The 22,716-nt window shown below is 58.7% G+C and overlaps 1 protein-coding gene and 1 pseudogene across 2 annotated transcripts; one reads left to right on the top strand and one right to left on the bottom strand.

Annotated features, from left to right (window-relative positions):
- The first annotated feature begins 261 nt into the window (after window positions 1–261).
- On the top strand, window positions 262–582 carry LOC116875940 (annotated as a pseudogene).
- Window positions 583–7,003: 6,421 nt separating this feature from the next.
- On the bottom strand, window positions 7,004–21,850 carry OSBPL7 (oxysterol binding protein like 7). 2 transcript variants are annotated; one of them, XM_032871403.1, is made up of 23 exons: window positions 21,710–21,849; window positions 20,224–20,378; window positions 19,967–20,092; window positions 19,722–19,775; window positions 18,999–19,112; window positions 18,562–18,660; window positions 18,334–18,451; window positions 17,619–17,722; window positions 17,181–17,273; window positions 16,964–17,096; window positions 16,784–16,878; window positions 16,500–16,595; window positions 15,692–15,829; window positions 15,031–15,124; window positions 14,098–14,345; window positions 13,829–13,966; window positions 10,432–10,495; window positions 10,258–10,336; window positions 8,974–9,118; window positions 8,716–8,860; window positions 8,497–8,623; window positions 8,185–8,307; window positions 7,004–8,036 (listed from the first exon to the last, which is right to left on the bottom strand). In XM_032871403.1, the coding sequence occupies exons 2-23, from the start codon at window positions 20,296–20,298 to the stop codon at window positions 7,928–7,930; spliced, it is 2,517 nt and encodes an 838-aa protein (XP_032727294.1). In that variant the 5' UTR covers window positions 20,299–20,378; window positions 21,710–21,849; the 3' UTR covers window positions 7,004–7,927. The 2 variants fall into 2 exon arrangements, 1 of the variants encoding a protein (XP_032727294.1); XR_004384273.1 differs by lacking the exon at window positions 7,004–8,036 and having other exon boundaries at window positions 8,194–8,307; window positions 8,497–8,579; window positions 21,710–21,850.
- Between the last annotated feature and the right edge of the window lie 866 nt (window positions 21,851–22,716).

The raw sequence follows: 22,716 nt of genomic DNA, 5'->3' as shown, positions 1-22,716 counted from the left end.
GTAACGTGGGAGTGGGGGCAGGGGGAGGAGCAGAGGGAGAGAGAGAATCTCAAGCAGATTCCCCGCTCAGGGTGAAGCCCCCCTCCGAACCCAGTCCCAGCTCCCTGAGATCATGACCTCCACGGAAATCAAGAGTCAGATACTTAACCCACTGGGCACCACCTAGGAACCCCTATGCAGTCCTTTTAAGAAATACAAGGAGACCAGGAGGGACGCCATGAATTCCCTTTGGCGACATCTTTGGGCTCCCAAATAAACACCATGAACCAAGCTCCCCTTCCCGAGTTGAAAACATTTATGGACAAGAAATTATCATGGACATTGAATGGTGTCGGGGGTTTGATACCTTTATGAATCCTGTGTCAGATGAGTGTGGGGAGATGGGAGCTAGCGAGCAGCAGAATAAAATTCGAATGTTGGGAATACAAAGAAATAGTGTTATCATGTTACAAGCTTTGAACGGAACGTAAACCATGAGTGTATTCAGAGGAAAAACCAACTCCTTCCACATGTCCCCTCTCCATAACACCTGTTTCACTACAACATAAAAATCAGGTCATGTGCATTTTCTACCGAACGTTTTTGTTTAAATAAACTTTTGTAATAGTCAAAAGAAAAAAAGAGAAGAGAAAGGAAAGAAAAAAAGAAAAGAAGAGGAAAGAACTACAAAGTGAAACCGGCAACCTAGAAAAAGAACTTGGTCACCACCTCCTTTCCAGACACGGGCCCTAAATTATTCTGCCTTCAGACATCCCGCCTCCAGACCTCTTTTTCTCACCCCTTGTAGCTCTTCGGCCCCATGCTCCCCCCTTTTCCATCCTCCCCAGAGCCAGGACACTCTTCTTCAGAGAGTCATCCCCTGACACACCCCAAACCCACTGAGATGGAGGAGGGGGCGAGGAGTAGAGGGTGTTGTGCCAGGGGAGGCCGTCCAGGATTGCAGTGCCAGCTCTCTCTGCCCGGCGTGCCGCCTGGGGGACGCTGTCCCAGTGTGCCCGTGTCGGGGAGGGGACCCGCTTTCGTGTGCGCGGAGCCTCCGGCCCCCTTGGTCCCGCCCGGGAGTCGGGGCTCCCCGCGCCCTCCGTCCCGCGTCGCAGTCGGGCTTCCCCGTCGCGGGCCACGGGGCCCGAGGACGGCCGCCCCGCCACCCCGCGGGTCCCGAGCGCCGCAGCCCCGCAGCCCTGCAGCCGGGCTCTGGGGCAACCGGGGCGCCTGCGGCGCTGCGGCCAGAGGCGACCGAGGACTCGGCGCGCCCGCTCCTTCCCGGCGGCTGAGGCCAAGCGCCCGGGCGTCTCTGGTCCTCGGGCTCCGCCCCGCGGCCACCGTGCCGGCTGCAGCCGATCGCCGGGCTGGGCGGCGCGGCTCTGGTTCCCCCGGGCTCCCGCGACGCCGGCGGCCAGCACGCGCCCCGGCCACTCGCCGGCCGCGGCCACCCGGTGTCCGTACCAGCGCGCGCGCTCAAAGGGAAGCCCGGGAGCACCTGCCCATTTCTGTCCCCCTTGACCTTCCCCTTTGTCCGCCCGGACTTCCCGGCCTTGAGAACTGTCTGGCGGGTTTGGACCAGGTTTCCCGGGTCGTGTGAGGTGGGGGGATTGCAGTTCCCACGGCCCTGGGGGCTCCCTAACTGGGTAGGGGATCCGTCCGCTCACGGACAAAAGGATGCTGCCTTCTAACTCAGAGACTGACAGTGAGGGCACCCCAGAGTTGGGGGCGTTTGCCCCCTCTCCCTTGACCAATGTGTGAACCCCCTCACCATTTGGAGGAGATGCTTTGCATTTTTCTTGGCAAAAGTATTGGGAAACTTAGGGCAGCAACTGGCATCTGCACACCCCCACTCTGAACTCTGCTCCCCTCTCTCAGGGAGCACCTACTGCTGCAAGGGGGTGGGGGTGGGGCTCTGGGAGTGGGGGCCCCAGAGCCAGTGGTGACACAAGCCACGGTTGCCTGGTGCTCCATTGCTGGGACAACACTGAGTCCCACGGTCTCCTTTGACGAAGGAGAGAAAAACCCAAGAAGGAGCTGGGCTGTTGTTATGATGCTCACTCTGCAAAGGGGAAACGGGAAGGGAAGAAACTGCAGAGCCAGGCCCTGAACTCAGGTCTCCTGGCTCTTAGTCCAGTGCTCTTCCCTGCCTACCCTGCCTGGCAGGTGGCAGAAGGGAAGTGTGGTGGCCTCTGGTGGCCCAGCTAGGAGGAGAGAGCCTACCCTGTGCCTGAATGCCATGCTGAAGGACAGAGAAGGGAGACAGGACCAATGATACCTGTCTTCCCCACCTCCTGCCTTCGATAGCTCTCCCCAGGGGTCCTTGGTGAGTCGCCTTCCCACACCAGACAAGCTGGCCCTGGCCCAGCTTCCTTCTTGGCCCCAATCTCATCCCAAATCTCATCCCTCCCAGGAGGCCACAAGAGGACTCTCCCCGCCATACCCTTCAGGAGCACTACGCAGGCCTGTCCTTAACATTTGGATGGCCCAGGACGGGAGTAGAACATGGGCCCGTAAATCGTATACTAAATACTTAAAGATGACAAGCAGAGCTAACAGCTTAAAATATGTTCTGTCATCCAGCCTTCACAGAATATAACTTCATTATGACCGGGAAAGGCTAGTTGGAATTTAGGATTCTCACACTCCCTTGAGCTCCTCGCCAGTGTAGGAAGAACAGGCTCTTGGCTAATGTCTGACCCCCACATCTGTCAGGCATTAGAAGCGGGTAAACGCAGTGGTGGGCGCAGTCCATCCTTGACAGGGTGTACTTGGGAAAGATCTAGAAGCTGATTAGGAATTCTAGGGTCCCAGGTACCCAGAATGTTATCTGTGAGGGGTCCATAGCTCATTCCCTTAGCCCCTCGGATCCTAGTCCCGTGAAGTACAGTCATGGTTCCTGCTCCAGTGTGTGATAGTTCTGGGGGCTGCAGAAGCAGGACGGGTGTTAGTAGAGACCCAGGGGAAAGTTCCCTTCTCGTGGCTATGTGTGTGGGGCGGGGGGGAAGGGAAGGTCCTGCACCAGCTGTCCTCCACCGGCGGTTACCTGGCAGGGAGGAAGCAAAGGGGGGCTGACTGCTCCCCCCAGCCCACCTGGGCAGTTGCTAGGAGTGGTTGGGGACACCTGGGTCTCCTAAAGAAGGGGTTTCCTGACCCTGTGTTCTCCGAAAAGCCTAGGAGGCCAGTGATCCAGTGCACCGGCAGTCTGCGGGAATGTGGGCAGGACAGTGTCTACACTATCATTTATCACTGCTGACCCGCGCCCCCGGCCACTGTCAGATTCTTGGGGGGCTTATGCTCTGAGCGGACAGTGGGTAAAGCCTTCTGCGGGGTGAGCTCAGGTTGTGCCTGAATTGGTCCTTTCAAGAGACCCAGGCGCCCTCTTGAGGATGCTTCAAGAATTTCACCATCTTGGTCCTGGGCTAACAGAAGCCAACTCTCAGCCCCATTCCCTCCCTTTCCTGCTCCTGCCTGACCTTCGGATTTCCTCTTCCACCTACACATTTCCCATGACCCGACCCACCCAGCATTTTGAGAGACCCCTCATATTAGGAACCAGAAGGACCCAGCATCCTCAGGGTCCTGGTATCATGGGACAAAGTGACGATGGTTGGGACTTACCTGTGGTTGCTGAAGATGCTTCCAGCTCCCTAGTGTGTAAGGAGGGAGTCCTTTCTTTACACTGAGGATTTTTTAAAAAAGATTTTTTTTATTTTTTCGACAGAGAGAGACACAGTGAAAGAGGAAACACAGGCAAGGGGAGTGGGAGAGGGAGAAGCGGGCTTCCTGCTGAGCAGGGAGCCCGACGTGGGGCTCGATTCCAGGACCCTGGGATCATGACCTGAGCTGAAGGCGGACGCTTAACGACTGAGCCACCCAGATGCCCCAACACTGAGGATTTTGTACCATGGCGTTGGTCAGGAGCTGTGGGTGCCCACCACTGCTCCCATGGCTTGCCTTTCTTCTGCTGCACAGTGTGGGGGAGGGAGACCCCACGCCATCCGTCTCAGACACATGCCCTCAGGTGAAGCAGGGAGGCGGGTGCTGGCCTGTTGGCTTCCTTCCGCAGTGAACACCCGCTCCAACTTCAGGGGGACCAGGCCCTCACCCTGATCTCAAGGAGGGGATGTGAGGTATCCATGAGAACAACAGAACCCAGCATTTAATAAATGCATTGAGCCCCGTGCACCAAACTGTAGCACAGTTTCTAGAAGCATAGGGCCGTGTCCCTCAAATGTCCCTAGGATGACCCCAGCCCCTCTTTAAAGTGCCTGTCTGAAGAATTCAGTGTTTGCTCTGGCAAACACCTGCTGATAGGCCCCCGATTTGCCTTTCTTAGAGCATTTCCCTAAAAGGGCCTACAATTATGACTCCTTCCTTTGTCCCCTTGAGGTATACCTGTATCTCCTGCAATGCAGGAGTGTCTTTCTCAAGGACCTGAAAGCCATTCCTTTGAAATGTGATCGGGAAGGACAGGGCCTGTCTCCCAGTCTCTGTGGGAGGATAGAATCTGGACTTTGATCATCGCCAGCTAGCAGGCAAGCCTGGCCTAATTGCATTTACCCTGGCCAATCCTTTCATTTTGCACTTCTTTGACTACTGGACCCCCACCCCACCGCTCGCCCCTCGCCCCTCCCTCCTCCCTTGAAAAACCCAGTCACCTCTGCGCAGGTCGAAAGAAGCTCAGCTCTTCCCCCCACTGTCAGTGGTTACTGAATAAAATCTGTTTTCACCCCTTTAATGTCTGGCTGTGCTTATCTTTGACACCTAGCTCCCTGGCTGGCTCAGCAGTCTTCCACTTCTCTGGTTTATTATAAACATATATGCCCACACCCCCAAACCACCCTTTATTCAGAAGATCCGGGAAATTTGGAGGTTATAAGTGTTCTTGGCCTTTTTGCCCCTGGCAATCCAGGTGTCGCCATCAGCTCTTCAATAGCTAAATTTAAAAAGACCATTTTTTCCTCTCTCTGGATGGAGAGGTTGGGGTCGGAGGGCCCAAAGTGGGTGAGGTGAGGACTGACACCTCCTGTCCACCTCCCTCTCCCTCTGCCGCCTTGCTGGGCCCCAGTGTTTCTCAGCTTCTCAAGCTCTGACCCTTATTCCCCCAGGGAGGTAGGTCCCTGGCTTTACAGACCAGGTACATTCTGCCTCTCACCTTTCCCAAGCTGAGATGCGGCACCATCTCCTCCCCTTTGCCTAAGGACCACCATATCCTCCAACCAAGGCTGAGGGTCCAGGTCTGTGGGGGTCTGCCCCAAACCCCGTGGTGAGCCGTGCTCCCATGTGTCACCAGACAAGACTGAAATACTCTTGAGAATGGGGTCCACCATTCCCTCCTCAGACCAGACCGGAGCACCCCCACACCTGTCTTCCCGGAGGCTGAAAGGCGGCCACTGTCCTCTGTACCCACAGCTGCTGTGGGCCCTGCACAGACTGTCCACGGAGCACAGCTGAGGGCCTGAGCTTCAGACTCCCCTCAGTCTGGCCCGAGCGCCCTGTCAGTGGGGACCTACCAAACCTGGGCCAGAGGGAGGGGGTTTCTAAGAAGACGACAGTCCTCCGCAGGGAAGGCCCTCCCACGAGCAAAACCAATCTGACCGTCTTCCTGCCAGTGAGTTGGCACCTGGGGATAGGATGCTGGTCAGGCCACAGAGGGCCCGATTTCCGCGGGCAAAGAAGTTGAAAAATAACTCTGGAATTTGGTCTGTTGGAAACTCTAGTTCTTAAAATACATGCAAGTGGAACGTGCGCTGGCCGGTCAGGTGCTGTGTTGCCCAAAGTGGAAAGGGTGGGGAGGAGGGCAGTGGACCGTGTATTTAAGAAACCTCAGTGTGTGCCTGCATTGGCTTTTTTTTTTGGAACGGGTTGAGGTTCTCTCTGGTACGTGGTGTCAGGATGAGTGTATTTGTTTCAACTTTCACACCCTCCAGAAATAAACTGGAAATGGGGGGAGGGGAGAAAAGGAGTAGGGTTGGAAGGGCTGCCATAGTTCAGGGGTCCCCCCTGTTCCTGCCACACACCCCCACCCAGAGAAAGTGTGACTTGCTCTGGGCACATCCATCAAACCAGAGCAGGGCCTGGGGGCCTGTCGTTTTAGCGGGACAGGGTGTGGGGCTAAGGGACAGCTGATGATATCGGGAGCTTGGGCCACTTCCCATACATGCTCCTCTGACATAAGAGAAGCCAAACGAACTGAAGGGAAAGCATGTGACTGAGACCACACAGCTGTGGTAACAGCTGGGATTTGGACTCAGCTTTGGTTTGGGGGGTGGGTGGGGAGCAAAACTTGTTCTCTGGTCCTTTCTAACCCTGAGCCCCACTCCCACCTCTCCTTGGACACTCATCAGTCTGGGGTGGGAGGAGACCTGACCACGGATGCCGGGCATGGGGATCAGCCCTCTACGCCAGAGGGGGACGGGGTCTGCGCAGTTTTCAGCCTGGTTGAAGAGTGTAGGTTTTCCTTTAGGTACTAGGATGCAATGGAACAGTCTCCCTCCTCTTTTAACATATCACCCTAAAAATCAGCATCAGAACAGAAGTGCCCCAGGGGGCCTCAAGGCGATAATCCAGGCAAGCGTTGTTAAAGGCCCAGCCCAAACCAGAGGCAATCCAGAGAGGGAGCCAGAGCTGAGAAATCTGAGACAGAATGGACAGGATGTGAGGACTAAGCAAGAGAGAGGACATGGGATGTTTAGTCCAGGCAAGTGGGTAGCTATGGGCCTTCACGGAGCTCCCGCATATGTGTATGTATATATGTATTATGTATGTATGTGTTTAGTGGGTAGGGGAGGAGCAGAGGCAGGGGGAGAGGGAGAGAGAATCCCAAATAGGCACCATGCCCAGTGTGGAGATCGACGTGGGGCTCGATCTCACGATCTGGAGATTGTGAGCTCGACATGGGACTCGATCTCACGACCCGGAGATCACGACCTGAGCCGAAATCAAGAGTCAGTCACTCAACCCACTGAGCCGCCCAGGCACCCCGAGGTTATGCGTTTTCAAATGAATGGTCTCAGTCCAAACTTTGGGACAGTCTTTATTGGAGCTGGAATGTCACTGTGATTCACCTTTCTCAAAAGCAGCCCGTGCGGAAATGAGCAGCAGGAGGGGTGGACACCCGGCACGGGCTGTCCAGGCTGCTTGGGGGACCCTGCTCGCCTGCAAGCAGTACGCGGACACACGCACACATGCACACACTCCCACACAAACTCACACTCTCTCGGGGGTTCTGAGGCCAGGCGCCCTGCCTGCTCCGTGGGCTCCCTGCCTCTGGGACAGGCCTCCTCCCCTCACGGAGGGACCTGCTGAGCTGTGACGGAAGGAAACCGCTTAAGGACAAGGCCGAAGGAGCTAGAAGCCACAGGCATTTAGCAGTTTGGGAGAAGGGGGATCCAGGAGTACAGGAGAGATTGTCAAGGGCCAAGCAAAGGGAGCCCCACCGGGCCAGGGCATGGGGCAGAAGATGCTGGAGAGCAGCATGGGGGGGACGGGGGAGGAAGAAAACACCGTCTCTTCTCCTTCACTCAGTCCAACCGCACAGCTGGGGCCAGAGCCCTGGGCATGGGAAGCCTGGGGAGCGTCAAGGGGTCCCCTGTGTCCTAGGAAGGCACTAAACGGGGAACAGATCCTGGAGAGCCTGGAGTCTCCCCCAAGGACCCCAAGGGGGACAGAAGGGGAAATGATGGAGCAAAAAGGGGTTTTCATGCTGGTTGTCCAGGGCAACGAGACTGGGGAAGCACAGATCCTGCTTCCCAGCCCAAACAGGGGGTGGGCAATGGGCTGAGATGCAGCCCCTCTGGCCGGCAGAGGGGACGGAGCCAGAGCCAGAGCTGCCCCTTTGGTCTCCGGGGCAGTGAGCGGGGGAACCTGGCCTGCCCTATGTGTCCGTGGGGGGCAGAGGCAGGAGGAAGGAATCCGAGCCTCCCGCCCGTGAGGACCGGGGCTACCAGAGCACAGCCCCGTCCAGGTTCCCGTAGCCTGGCTCGGCCCGAAGCCTCCAGTATGTGTTGTTAGTCACCCACCACTCCTTCCCACTGCTGTCCGTCTGCCGCCTGCGGGAAGGAGAGGGCAGAACAGCCAGAATCAAGGCCGGGGTTCCCGGATGCTGCCTCCCACAGCCGGCCCCGCTCAGAGCAAGAAGGCGCTAAGGGAGGCGGAGGGGGCCTGGAGGGCAGAGACCCTGGGAGCGGGCAGAGCTACCTGAAGAAGCGAGCCTGGTGGACGATATTGTTCTCCTCCATCACTCTGCGCCTGTCCCGCTGAAGCTGCTCAATCCTTCTCTTCTGGGCCTCAGCGGCCTGTATGTTCCCCTCCTCCAGGTACCTGAGCTTCCAGACGGCAGTCAGTGGAGCTGCCCCCTCCAGACCCAAGCCCTCTATGCCGTGCCCAGCTCTGCCCCCACAAGGGACCCATCTCCTTGAGGCAACTCCAAGAGGGGAGGGCAGGCCCACTCTGGTGGAAACCCACGTTGGGAGCCCAGCGGTTCTAGGGCGGGGCCCGGCGGACACTGACCTCTGGTCCGGCCGGAGCCGCGTGTCGGTGGAAGGCAGTGACCGCTTCAGCTCTGCCGTCAGCTCATTCAGCTCCAAGGCAAACTGAGTGAAGCCGAAGTTTCGCTCATGGTCTGGGGGCATCGAGTCTGGGGTGGGGGGAAGGCAAGGGGCTGGGGCTGGCGGAGGGTGCCAGAGCCGCCCTCACCCCCGCCCATCCCTCCGCGACCTCCCCACTTACTGGGTTTCCAGATGCACTGACCGCCGGGCAGGGTCCCCCGGTAGAGCCCCTCATGCCACTTCCCGGAGAGTCGGTGGAGGACACGGCCGCTCCGGCTGAACACGGCACCCTGCACCTCGTGGACGTTGGAGCTCCAGTACTTGGCCTGGGGTGGGGGGCGGGGTGGGGGGGACCGGCACTCAGGGGCGTGCCCCTCCCCTTGGTGGGGGGAGCGGAGCCGCTGGGGGCAGGCAGGCAGGGCCGGGGTGGCACGCCCACCTTGCAGAAGGTGATCTTGCAGTGACAGGAGCTGTCCTGTGTGTTCCTGATGAGCACCTCCCCATAGTGCTCGATCCAGCGCTGGCCGCTCAGGATGTTGTGAATGCAGGACGTCACCTTGTTCCACTCGAAGTGGTCCCCGAACCTGAGAGAGACAGAGCTGGGGAGGGCAGCTGACCAGCCCGGTGCAAGTGCCCCCCTGAGTCAGGGAGCGGGGCACAGGGGGTCTGTGGAGAGAGCGTGGCGTGCTGGTTCGGCCTCGGCTGTGAGGGATTGACGGATTTATCAAGCAGAGCAGCCTTCACAGAAAATTTTGAGGCAACATGTTTCCGGCTCATTTGATAAAGTGCCTGAGGGCCGAAGTCACGGGAATATATACATAGACTGGGTCCCTGCCCTTGGGAGCCAGGGACCCGGGTAGCGATGTTCACATATAATCCCCGGGCCACTCCCCACGGCCACTGGGTACTGCTCACTACCCTTACTTTATAGAAGAGCAGACTCGAGACTCTGGGGCATCAAGTCTCTTCACTGCTTGCATTAATTATTAAGTGGCAGAACCAAGACTCCCAGCCAGGACTTTGGACTCTGAAGGTCAGGGGTTTCTCGCCTGTGCACTGGCCTCTAGCTAACACCTGGGCCACACAGGCTAAGCTCCCTTCTTCTCTGGCTGTGGCCCCCACTTCTAAAATGGCATGAGGGATGCCTGGGTGGCTCAGTCAATTGAGCGTCTGCCTTCAGCTCAGGTCACGATCCCAAGGGTCCTGGGATGGAGCCCCACATTGGGCTCCCTGCTCAGCAGGGAGCCTGCTTTTCTCTCTCCCTCTGCTGCTCCCCCTGCTTGTACTTTGTGTGTGTGTGTGTGTGTGTGATAAATAAAACCTTTTAAAAAATATATAAAATAAAACAAGCTAATGAGGGTGTTTCAAATGTGGTTGTGATTGGTCTTGAGGTCCGTTTAGGTTTCAGGGGTGGGGGTGTCTGTGTGTGTCCGTGCATTGGCTTGAAGTCTCAAATACGTTTCTTACTGTGAGTCATGGTCAAAAAAGTGTGAAAGCCGCTGCATCAGATGACCTTGATGAGCCCTTCCAGCTCTACTATTCTAAGATTTTTCACCTTTCTTCATGCACAGCACTGTAAATGCAGGTGTAAAATGTAGACTCTGCCCCACCTCAAGCAGCTTCAGGCCAAACCTTTCTATCCTGTCCCTACCACCTTGCCACACCAGCCCAGAGGAATGCCTGTGGGCTGGGCCTAAGCTGCTGAGCACTTATGAACACCCACCTGGGCAGGCTGACGTTGACCATCCCCACAGGCACAATCTCCAAGGATTTGCCCCAGAACTTGTTCTTCCACTTCATGTCTAGAGGTGGATTGGGAGAGAGGGAGAAATGAGACCAGAGAGTTCCAGAGCCCACCCCCCGCCACATCCACCCCACCATGCCCCCCACCCCTCACCTTGCCAGAAGACGAAGTTCTCAGACTCTGCATGGCATGCCGAGATGGGGGGGTGGTGGGAGACCTTGGGGGGCAAAGAAGGTCTTTGACACTGACCCTGAGGACCGTGGGGTCCACTGGTGACCCCACGGCTTCCTGAACTCTCTGACCCCCCCATTCCCAGTTCCCCTTCAACCCAGAAGACCAGTTAGTTCCAGGTCTCTTGTCTCTGTCGTCTTTGGCCACCACCCAAATTCCGTCATCCTTTCTTCTCCCATGGGGCTTCACGTTCTCTCTTCTCATTCACTCCGAGAGCCCCAGAAGCCCTGTTCCAGCTGACAAGGTTCTCTAGCAGTGACGCTGGGGCCTCCTCCAGTGCCCTGCCTGGAAGCCAACCCTCCGGAGGACCCTCTCTCCCCACATTGTCTTCTCCCTCAGCCTCCACACCACAGCTCTGGAAAAACCTGGCCTTGATCTCCATGGAACAGCTCCATATCTGGAATTTGAACTTGGGTATCCCACAGCCCACAGCCTGGTCTCTCTCCCCATTCCCTGTGGCCCATGGACCCTGCCAAAATGCCCGGCTGCTCTGGTTCCTAGTGGCCCATCAGCCTTGGCTTCACCTCCTTCCACCCTGGCTGAGCTCGCTCCGTCGCCTGTACCCTGTCACCCAGCACCCTGGACAACCCGCCGCCACCACCCATCCCAACACCTAGCATCAGTCAGCCTCCTCCGTGCCCAGCCCTGGCTCCCTGCTCTTCAGACACAGCCACTGGGCCGCAGGGCCCACACAGAACTGGGAACAACACACTGGGAACTTGAGGACCGACACCCAAACCATCCCTTTCGTACCACACGAACCCCCCACACTCAGAGGGAAAGCAGAGAGGGCAACTCCTTCCACCAACTTACGGCTCCCACCCTGATCCCACTCCCCTGAAACCCACTGCCAGGCCCAGCCCCTCCTACCGCTTCCTGCAGGCTCCTCCCTCCCCATCCCCCCCTGCCCTGCAGCCCTCCCTCTCCATTTCTCTTTCTCTCTGAGTAGAAATATCTTCTGTTTCTTCCACCTTGGAGCACCTGGGTGGCTTAGCCGACTAAGAGCATCCCACTCTTAGGTCGGCTCAGGTCATGATCTCGGGGTCCTGAGAGCGAGCCCCACGGCTGGCTCTGCACTCAGCGCACTCTGCTTGTCCCTCTCCTCCTCCCGCCCGCCCTTTATTCTCTCTGTCTCTAAAATACATAAATAAAATCTTAAAAAAAAAAAGAGTTAAAAAAAAAAAAGAGTAAGTCTTTCTTTTCTGGACACACACACCTTGGCCCAAACACGCACAAAACCAACACTAGGAGCACTGGTTCCCTCACAAGGGCGAGCCAGGGATCATTTTCTACCGTACTTTAGGACTGCGTGAACTTTTCACTATGTTTTCAAAAACACTTAAAGGTGCCTGCGTGGCTCAGTCGGTTAAGCGTCTGCCATCAGCTCAGGTCATGATCTTGAGGTCCTGGGACCGAGCCCCGTGTTGGGCTCCCTGCTCAGTGGTGAGCCTGCTTCTCCCTCCCTCTGCTCCTCCCCCTGCTAGTCCTCTCTCTCTCTCTTTCTCTGTCTCAAATAAATAAATAAAGTCATTAAAAAAAAAAAAAACAGGGGCACCTGGGTGGCTCAGTGGGTTAAAGCCTCTGCCTTCAGCTCAGGTCATGATCCCAGAGTCCTGGGATTGAGCCCCGCATCGGGCTCTCTGCTCGGCGGGGAGCCTGCTTCCTCCTCTCTCTCTGCCCGCCTCTCTGCCTACTTGTGTCTGTCAGATAAATAAATACAACCTTTAAAAAAAACAGTTAAAATCTAAACAAACAAAAAAACTGCTTCCACTTCACCCCTACCTCTGGCTAAAACCCACTCTCCCTCTTCTTTCCCTGCAGGTAAAATTTTTTGGAAACAATCTGCATTTTTCTCTATTTTAATTTAATCTAATTTAATTTATTTTGAGAGAGAGAGAGAGAGATTAAACTCACACACAAGTGGGGTGGGGCAGAGGGAGGACAGAATCCCAAGCAGTCTCCCTGCCTAGCACAGAGTCCCACACAGGGCTCGATCTCATGACCCTGAGATCATGACCTGAGCTGAAATCAAGAGTCCGTCACTTAACTGACTGAGCCACCCAAGTGCCCCTAATTTTATTTTTTAAAGTAAGCTCTACTCCCAACATGGGACTTGAACTCACAACCCTGAGATCAAGAGTCACATGCTTTACTGACTGAGCCAGCCAGATGACCCATTTAATTCTATTTTAAGTAGCATTTTTCTCTGTTTTACTTCTTTTTACTACACACCCACTGTAATCCAGGCTCGGCCCTCAGCCTTCTTCTGAAACCTCCCTCACTTGGTTAAACCAACGACGCTTTCTGGAAGTCCTGTGGACCATCTGCCCACCCCTTCCCATCAGAGCTCCTCTGCCTTCCCTGCCCATCCTCCTCTCCAGACTCTCCCCTGGAGCAGCCCGTGACATCACCCGTCCTCTAAGTGGGGGATTCCTGGGTCTGTCGGCCCCACCCTGTGCTTGAGAAGCTCCGTGCCCACATGGCTCAGGGCCTCCTGGACATCTCCCCCTGGAAGTCAAGCCCACGTGGACAAGGAGTCTCCCTAATTCAGTTACCTTCCTCTCACCCTTTCCATCCTGCTCCCTGGCACGGCCACACACCTGCCCAATCCCCCAAACCAGAAATTCCAGGCCACCCCAACTTCTCCCGACTGTCAACCACCTCCCCTATCCCTTAGGCATAACAACATTCTGTTGACCACCGAGTCCTGTCAGGAGCAACACACACACACACACACACAGCTGCTGAGTCCAATGTCCACGCGATCCGGCGGCCAAGGGCAGGTCCTCAGCAGCTCTCACAGGGCTGACCGCAATGGCCTTCTAACAGCCTTCTCTCACCCGTCCTCCCACGAATGTTCTTTACAGAGTGCAATTCCGAGCCTGTCACTCTACTCCCTAAAACCCTCCCATCGCCTTCGCCTTCAGGATATGGAAACAACCACTTCACCTACAGGGCTCCTCAGGGTTTGGCCCTGGCTGGCTTCCAGCTGCGTCTCTTGCTCTTCCTAACCAGGCTCCCTCTGTCCCTTTACACGGTCTGGAGCATCCCGTTCTCCACGCCCCGCCCACCCCATACTCCAGGTGCCTGTCAATTCCTCCCTCAAGGCTTAGCCTGCCACATCAGCCCCCAGAGCCTGCCTTCCCAGGTGGAACCGACTAGTGGCCAGAGAGCTTCGGGGGTCCCAGCTCTGGAACCTGGCACAGCCACTCCTTGTTTCCAGTAGGTCCCCCGCACTCAGCAGGGGGCTCCCTGGAGAAGGCCGGCTGCCCCATGCTCTCCTCCAGGTCCCGGCCCTAAAAGCCTACGAGGCCCACACCTGCTCACTGATGAAGCGGAAGCCCCGGTCGGGCCGCTCGCACTCATAGGTCTCCCCCAGGACGGGGTTGAAGGGCTTACAGCCTGCTCGGTGGTACGTGGACGAGTACGCAGACACGGCGAAGGCCGCGATGTACACCTGCAGGGGGGAGGGCGGGGAGAGCCGGCTGGGTGGGGGGCGGAGGATCAGGGAGGGGGGTTGCCCCCCCACGGCAGGCAGGGCCCCGGGGCTGAGGTGGAAGGCCGGCAGCGAGGAGTACGTTGGGGTACCATGCGCTCGCAGGGGTCGGCCGTGCGGCTGGCCCGGTCCAGGAGGCTGCTGTACTCGAGCTCCTCGCACAGCCGCTGCAGCGTGTTGAGCGGCTCGTTGAGCTGCACGGGCATGGACACCTTGGACAGGTCCTTGCCGATGTTGTTCCGTAGTATGTTCCACAGGCTCACGTCGGTTCCTGGCCCGCTGGCTGCCGGCAGACAGCGGCGACGCGGGGGCCCCGCAGCTCTCCCTGGAACACACGCCCCTGAGGCCCACCCGGACACGTCACTCCCCCTCTGGGCACGGCATCCAGACCCAGCTGGTGCACAGGCCGGCCCGAGGTGCCCCCCCGCCCCCAGACAGGGCTTCCTAGATAGACTCACTCCCAAGCCCCTCTCTGGACTCAGGGCAGTGCAGGTGGGGAGCCAATTGCAAACACGTTTCTGGGGGATTAGGGGGGAAGCGGGGTGAGAATCACTCTGAGGGGGCGGTCCCCGCCGCTGGAAACCCTGCACCCTAGAAGCCCCCACCCTTATCTTCAGTTCCCCTCCGTAAACAAAGAAACCGATTTCAGGTTATATTCAACCCATTTTACAGATAAGGAAACCGGCTCCAAGAAGTAAAATGTCATGTCCAAAGCCACACTGCTCAAGAGTGGCAAGGTGGTAGCTTCCACCTCTGTATCAGGCCCTATGCAAACCTTCTCAGAAGACTGCACTGGACGCTAGCCCCCAGGCTTGAACCTGGCCCACCCCCGGAGCCACTCTGGGAACACTCCGTAGCTCACAGTTTAGCCTTCCTCATCTCCTGGGGTCACTTCTGGAGTCAGCATCCCAAATTGTCAGCCCACCAACCACCCTGACAGACTGCCTCCCAGGGGCCTGGGCTGTGGACAAACACCATTTCTACCCCTCCCCCAGCCCCTCCGTGGCCACACACCCAGTGGGCACCTTTCTGATGGCGCTCAGCTCCCCTGAGGTCCAGCACCTCCTCGGACAGGCTGGTGGTGATTTCACTGGTGCACGACTCCTCCTCCTCTGAGCCCTGGGACAGGACAGATGAGAGGCTGGGCAGACTGGGTCTCCCTGGGCAGCTGGGAAGTACCCAGGGCCTGGCAAGACTCTGCCCAGCTAATCTGTTGATGGGAAGGGGAAGACATGTATTTGGGCGGGGTGGGGGGCACGGTGGTCTAAGCCCTAAAACCGGCCTCACGGAGTGTGCCCTGCCACTTTGGGAGGGGGATGCCTGGACCTCTCACTGGTCAAGTACTTGGTGGCACACAGGGACTGGGCAGCACGGCATTGCTGAGATCCAGGCTCCGGGGCAGAGGTCAGGGGTCAGGGGTCAGGGGAGTGCTGGGGCTGAGAGGCTCGCAGGAAGATGGAGGGGTGAGGCTGAGGCAGCCATCTTGCTGGAGAACCGAGGGGGATAAAGCACATTGAACTGGAGGGACGATTCCCAGCAGAGACTTCTGAGCAGGGACACAAACCCAGCAGGTCTGGACGCGTTGCCAGAGACAGCAGTTGAGGCGTTAGAAAGGATTTGGGAATCTACAAATTCTAGTCTCTCCGTACCCCATCCCAATTTCCCCAGGGTTCCCCCCAACCTTACCTCATTTTCAGAAGAGCTGGCAGAGAGGAGAACCTCACAGGCATCAAAGAACTCTGTGTGGGAATCGGCGAGGGACAGGATGCTGCTCTGGGACAGCTGGGGGGTCAGCTCCCGCCCCTTCAGGTACAGAGCTTCTTGCTGTGGGACGGACAGATGTCAGGCTGGGCTCCCCGGGGAGGGAGAAAACATGATGGAACAGGAAGGCTTGATGGAAGGAACTGGGAGCAAGGAGACACAGGTTCCCTGCAGCCGCTCACCCTGCCTGGGCGCCAACTCTGAGCCCGGCTCCAGGGCTTCCGTGAGTATTAACACAAGCCATCCCGACACTCCCCCTATGCGGCAGGTGCAATTAGGACACACACACACCCCCCCCCCCCCCACTTTACAGGTCAGGACACTGAGGCTCAGGGTCACAAAGGAGGCATGCAATGGAGCCAAATGGAAACCATGGAGCCCGGCCTCAGAGTCTGTGCTCAGAACGCCTAAGTCCCAGCTCAGCCAACCCTCAAGCTGCAATTGTGGGATCCTGGGCCCCCATCAGTCAGATTCTTTGGGTCTCCGTTTCCTCCACCATGAACTTGAGGGTAAGGACCATGGCCTCACAGGACTCTGAATTAATGGTAAAATCACTCTGCACACACTGGCCGGGCAGGAATGACCACGATGAGGCTGTTGCCAATGTTACAAGAAAGGGCTGGAGTTAGGACTCCTGGGCCCTGTTTTGGGTCTGAGGACCAAGGGTGCCTTCACTTCTGCCGAGGAGGAAGGTGCAGGAGAAAGGGTCCCCACAGGCCAGCCTAGCTCCTACCTCCTCAGGGTTGAGGGAGCTGAAGGAGTCTGCAGTGGTGTCCGAGGAGACGGAGAGTGAGTGGAGGCGCCTCGGGCCAGCGGAGGCCTCAGAGACCTGCAGGGAGAGGGTGAGAGGCCAGGGGCCAGGAGGACAGAGCCCTCCCCAGCCCACCACGCTGATCTCTGCCTACACTGCCTCAGTCCACCGCTCTCGCCCTGGACCCAGCTCGGCTCTCGCCCCAGGCCTTCGGGCCTCAGCCTCCAGCCCTCTCCTCCCATGACTCCCTGGTCCCCGAGCCTCACCCCTGTCCGTGACAGCTCTGAACCCTGGTGCAGGTCCCTCAGGTGGTCCCACTCGGCGGTGAGGGCGGCCAGGACACTACTGAGGGAGTTGTGCACTGTGGGGACAGGGGGCAGGCATCAGATTCCTCTTTCTCTCCCTCCACCTGCCTGGTCCCTGCTGCCCCGCCCCCACGCACTCACCCTTCTGGGCCAGCGCCCAGAAAGTCCGCTGCAGGTGAGCGTAGTCGGGAGGGGGCAGCCCGCGGGGGCCTGAGGGGTCCCGGGACTCCAGGTAGCGAGACAGGTTGGGAACAGAGCCATGGAGACGACCAACCTGTAGGTGAAGGTCAGGGGTCAAAGGTGACAGCCTCTTTTGGGGCCTCCCACCGGGCAGCTTGGGGTCCACACCTTTCCTCACCCGCCCAATCGTGTCATCCTTGGCAAAGCTCTGTGTACACCACATGCGGCTGGTCCGCTTCCCCTTCCTGGGTCTCTCCGTCGTCCCTGAGGCCTGGCACATGGAAGACCGCGGGGAGGTTGAGGGGGGAGTGTCACTCGGGGTGGGGAGAAGGGCAGCAACCACAAAAGCCAAGGAAAGAGGCAGATGGGCCCGGGGGGTGCCCAGAAACATCTGACATTGCAGAGGAAGAAGAAAGACTCCCTAGCGATGCGCAGGTACAGCAGGAAGGGTTCAGACCCAAGGGGCAGAGAGAGACCCGGAGATGGCCTGGATGTGGGAGGGGAGCCAGCCAGGCACACACGTGGGTCTCCAGGGAAGTGCAGCGTATAAGGGGGCCTGGGGCTCTGTCCCAGAGAAGCGGTGGGAGTCCCCTGGGCTTCTCCCCGCTGCCCTCACCTGGTGCGTGGGGATAACAGGGGCTGAGGGGATCCGGTGCAGGGACTCCAGGCTCTGGAGGAGTCTGTGTAGTTCCTGGAGCTTCCCCTGACACTCTGAGAGCTCTGCAGGAAGAAGGAATGAGGAAGTCCCTCTCCCAGGTACCCCAAAGTCTGTCCCTCCGCTTCCCGTCCTCCTCCAAACACTTCACCCGGCAGCCACAGACCCCAGACCTTCGGCTCAGGAGCCCAGAGCAGCTGCCACGTCTCAGTCTGGGGCCAGGCCTCACGTTGGATTCCTGAGAGGGCTGGCATCCCACCTCCCACAGCCTCCATGACACACCTTAACTCTGCTGCTTCCACACAGACTGACCCTTTCTGTCCCCACTTGCTGGTGCTTCCCTCTCCCAGGCCAGCATCACAGGTGCCCCCTCCAGGAACCCAGCTCTAGGGCCCGCCCCATCCCTCCCTGGACTGGCATTCTGTATCTTCTTGTTGGGGAGTCTGGGCCCTGAGTCCTGTCGGTGTGCCCGGGGCACCAGCCCTGTCCTCTCTAGGACTGGTGCTCCCCAGGGCAGGCCCAAGTAGACCCGGTCAGTTGGAGGCCAAGGCTGTCTCGTCCAGCAGCCCAGGGTCCCAGAGGCAGGGGACAGTCTTGCTTCTTGTGACTGCTGATGCCATCTAGACCCAATAACACAGGCCCTGCCCACAGAGGCACGGTGCCGTGGGCTCCTCACCATGAGAGCAGCGGTCTAGCCCATCACTGTCCCTCAGCCAGGAAGATACCTTCTCCCGAGGTCCAACCCCAGGTAGAGCCGAGGCGCTGCCAGCTGCTGGAAGCTGGGCACCAGGAACCTGTGGGGTGAGTCAAGGGTGAGGCGGGATAGTTCCTGCCTCCCTTGGTCTCATGGTTCCCTGAAGCCACCATCCCTCTGTCACCTGCCCCTGCACAGGGCCCTTCTTACCTTCCGGTGAGTGGTGCCGGGAAGCGAGCCTCGGGGCATGGCCAGACGGTGGGCACGAAGCTGCGCCACCCAGCTCTGGAACAGGTCCTGGGATTTGATCTGCAGAGGGGATGGAGATGGGGACAGAAACATGAAAGGAAGGACTGTTTCACCGGGGCAGGAAGTCAGGGCTCTGATCCCCAGGCAAGCGGTCTCCCCCTATGGTCCCCAGCTTGGGCAAAGGCTTCCTGCAGGGAGGTAGGGCATAGCTTCCCCCTTGGTTGTTTACCCAACAACCAAGAAGGAAGGCAGTTTGCCATTGGCCATTGCATAGACAGTTACTCCCTTGCTGTCAACCTCAGGAACAGACCCTCTGCCCCCACTCCTCTCTCCAGTAGTGCCCTTGTGTCTCTGCTAGGCTGGGGCCCAAGCCACTACTTGGCTCCCAGGAATGTCACCTTGAGGTGGTAGATGTTGTCTTCAGTGTCAAGGTCAATGCGCTGGGCCTTTTTGTTGATGGACATGACAGACAGTCGGACGTCAATGGAGCCATGAAGCTTCCCCTTGGTGATCTGGAGTGGAGGGTTGGCAGGGGGGAAATGGGACTGTTTTTAGGCCCCCGGGGACCAGAGAGCCACCATCTTCCTGAGGCTCAAGGGCCAGGCACTGGGTTCACTTTGTCCCCAAGTCACAGCATCGGCAGGGACTTGTCAGTCATCCTCCCGTGCACACAACACCCCACTATGTCAAGTCCCATTCTGAACTTCAGGGAGTAAGGGAGCAAGGAAAACTGCTCTCAGGAATCTGCAAGGCCGAGAAGGCAAACACCCTCTCGGAGGGAGAACCTGAGCACGCGGGTCTTTGGTTCCTGTCCCCAGCACAGGAAGGGGATGAGGGCACTGATGAGAAAGCTCCTGCTTCCTGGATGCTAATTTTTGTGCCAGGCAGTGTTTCGAGGGCCTTCGCCAAGAGGACAACCGGACAAACAGGGGGTCATACTCTCTCCATCTTAGAGATGAGGGAGTTGGGGCCCAGGGAAGGAACTTGCCCAGGACCCCACACCCAGAAATGGTGTAACTGGGATCAGACCCTGCTCTGGTCGACTCCAGGAGTCCCCTGCCTATTTGGAGCATTCTGGGGCCACACTTATCCCCCGACCCCAGGCAGAGGCCCTGACTCACGTCTTGCTGCGTGGTTGCATAATGAAGGATCCCATCCTCAAGCACAAAGTATCTCTGTGATGAGGCCCAGAAGGAACGAGAATCCAGGAGGCCGAGAGAAAAGGGTTTGGGGAGAGAGCAACCGCACACGTGGACTTTTCTTCTCCGCACGCACGCGCACACGCAACCTCCCCCACCTCTCCCCCCACCCCCACCGCCCGCCCCTGCATCTGGCCCCTCCCTTTGCCCTGCCCACCCCACCCCACCTTGTGCCAGCCCTTCAGAGGCCACTTCCTTTTCTTGAGCAGGTGGCCTTCCTTCCTCTCCGGCATGACACCCTCTGCTCCCAGCCTGCTCCGAGGCTCCTCGACCACCTCCCACAGCTCGGAGGCCTGCAGTCCAGGACAGAGAGGAAGGACAGTGGCTGGGAAGGTGACCAAATCTGCCCCCCACTTTTGGGCCAAGCTCTATCCGCAAACCCACCCCCCCACAACCGCCACTGCCTGCTTCCCCACCCGCAGACCTGCTGGGCACTGCTCGGCTTTGCAGACTGAATGCTCTCGGCCAACGAGTTAGGGACCCTCTCTTGGAAGTCCATGGAGAAGGGAGCGGCTGCTCCCTGCCGAGAAGGTGGAGCGGGGTGGAAGGAGAAGGATGTCACCTTGTCCTGAGTGGACCCTGCAGCAAGAGAGAGACCCCATGAGCACAGGCCCGGCTATCACCTTCTCCGCCTCCACCCCATCCCGCAACGTCTGAGATAAGAGCTCACGGATGTCTACTCACAGGCCTCTCCGAGTCTGTCCCTTCCCCACCGTGGGCCGGTTTCCCTGCCCACACCCCATGGCTGCGGCCGCTGCTCAGAGAGGTGAACGAGCTGAACTAGCCCGCAGCCCGCAGGCCGGGGCCAAGAGAAAAACCACAAGAGTCCGCCCGGCCCCACCTTGGGCCCACACTCTCGGGCTCTAGGAAACACTCAGTGCTTTCTCTGGAGGATTCCCTGGGTGTGATCAGAGATGGGGCATGGGAGTGAAAAAAGAGGCTCTAAAAAGGGACAGAGGAACTCAGAGACTGGACTTCCTCCAGGACCCCTGGACATCGCTCCAGCCCGCTGCCGCCATCATTTGGAGACCACTCTGCCGTGATCGCTCTGCAGAACACTCGTAACCCCTTCATCCCAACTCCCTACCAGTCAGTCTCCAGGTCCTCCATCTTCTGCATAGGGAAACTGAGGCCTGAGACCGCACCCCCCATCCCCATTGTTCCCTGCGCCTTCACCCTGGGATGCCTGCCTGAGACCCTCAGTACCCCCCACAAAGCCTCCCTTTATCCTCCCAGTCCTTGGGGCTCCTGAGAAGTACCACCCACCCGGAGAGAGCAGGGGACTGGGCCCATGGAGGCACAGTGTGCAGGAGAAGAGGTGGCCGAGAATATGCCAAGGTCCACACAGGTCCCGCAGCAGTGCCCACAGGCGCCCTTGCCACCAGCCCTGGCCGTCCTGGCTCCACGGGGAGATCAATAATGCATGAGGCTCCGTGTGTGTGAGACAGGGAGGGGACTGGAGGGGCGAGGCTGGCCCGAAGCTGGGCAAACAGCTCAGATCTTCCAATGGAGCCAGCAAGCACCTGAGGAGCTGAGACCAGGAAGGGGCAGGGATGCGGTGGGGTTGTGGTGGCCGGGAGGCCGGGACAGAGGGGTCCAGAGTGCAAGACGCTGACCCGGGGGGTTGGGGGGCAAAACTCCTGCTTCTGGCCATTGAAAGTTCCCAAACTCTTCCAGTGTTTGGGTACCTCTGTGCCCTTTTCCTGGCCCTGGAGGATCCCGGACCCTCACTGCAGGCGGGTGGAGGCAGAGGCTCTGCCCCGAGAGGGTGCGGGGTCGAGGTGAGCCAGGTCGGTGCCCCATTTCTACTTCCATTCCCACCCCCGTCTCCGGAGGGGCAGACCCACCAGCTTCAGGTGGGAGGAAGCCTGCCTGGGGGATGTCAGCTGATGCCAGCGTGGCCCCCTTACCCCAGGGTCCATGGACGCCAGTGCTCCTTGGCCCGCGCACCGCTCTGCCTCTGAGTCACCGTCTCCGAGTGGTCCGCTCCCTCCTCACGGAGCTGAGCAGTGGCAGCAGCTGCTGCAGGAACCAGGAAGGAAGGAGACGTCGGAGCCTCCCCTCCAGCCGGATCTCCCCACCTCCCCCTCCCCGGCCCCTCCTCCGCCAAGCTCCGGGCGGCCGCTCAGCTCTGCCCCCCTGCTCCCGGGAGGACTCAGGGCTGAACGGACTCCCCAGCACCAAGGTAGCTTGGGAGTGGGGGCAGAGTGCCCACTGGGTGCCGTTCCAGACAGATCACGGAGGACTAGGGAGCTGCTGGCCTCGGGCCAGCGTTGGTAAAGGGTTTACTCGGACTAGGATGGCCTTGACCCCAGTTAGTACCCAAGGCCATTTCCTTATTAACCAGCCCCCTCCTTTTACATCTGAAAATAGACTGCAAAATTTGGAGGCAGCAAAGGTATCAGGTTGACGGGAAGGGATGGATGCCCCTGGGGGACCACAGTAGACAGTGCCAACAGCACAGTCAGCAGCGCAGCCACAGCTCAGAGGGCCAGGCAGCGGCCCCCACCGAGGCTGTTATTGTGGGTGATGCCCCACCGGAGTGGGGGGCGGGACCCACTGTGGCTGGAGGCACCTATACGCTTAACACCAAATCCCCAACTTGCAGTCCTTGGACCGGGAGCAGGCCTGCAGCAGTGACCAGGTGGCTGTTAGGGAGGGCTGGCTGGAGCCAGCTCAGGGACCCCCGGCCTCCCTCTCTGAGCACCTCTGTTCTGCTGGAGTACTGTGTCCAGCTCAGTACTGGATTCTAACTAAAAATCAACTCTTGGGGCGCGTGGGTGGCTGAGTGGGTTAAACCTCTATCTTCGGCTCAGGTCATGATCTCAGGGTCCTGGGATGGAGCCCCACATGGGGCTCTCTGCTCAGCAGGGAGCCTGCTCCCCGCCCCCCGCTCTCTCTGCCTGCCTCTCTGCCT

Source organism: Lontra canadensis, unplaced genomic scaffold (assembly GCF_010015895.1).
Source record: "Lontra canadensis isolate GAN:19392208 unplaced genomic scaffold, GSC_riverotter_1.0 scaffold43, whole genome shotgun sequence".
In the NCBI taxonomy this organism is placed as follows: Eukaryota; Metazoa; Chordata; class Mammalia; order Carnivora; family Mustelidae; genus Lontra; species Lontra canadensis.
The sequence above is the reverse complement of the archived record's forward strand: the minus strand, read 5'-3'. Positions and strand labels throughout refer to the sequence as shown.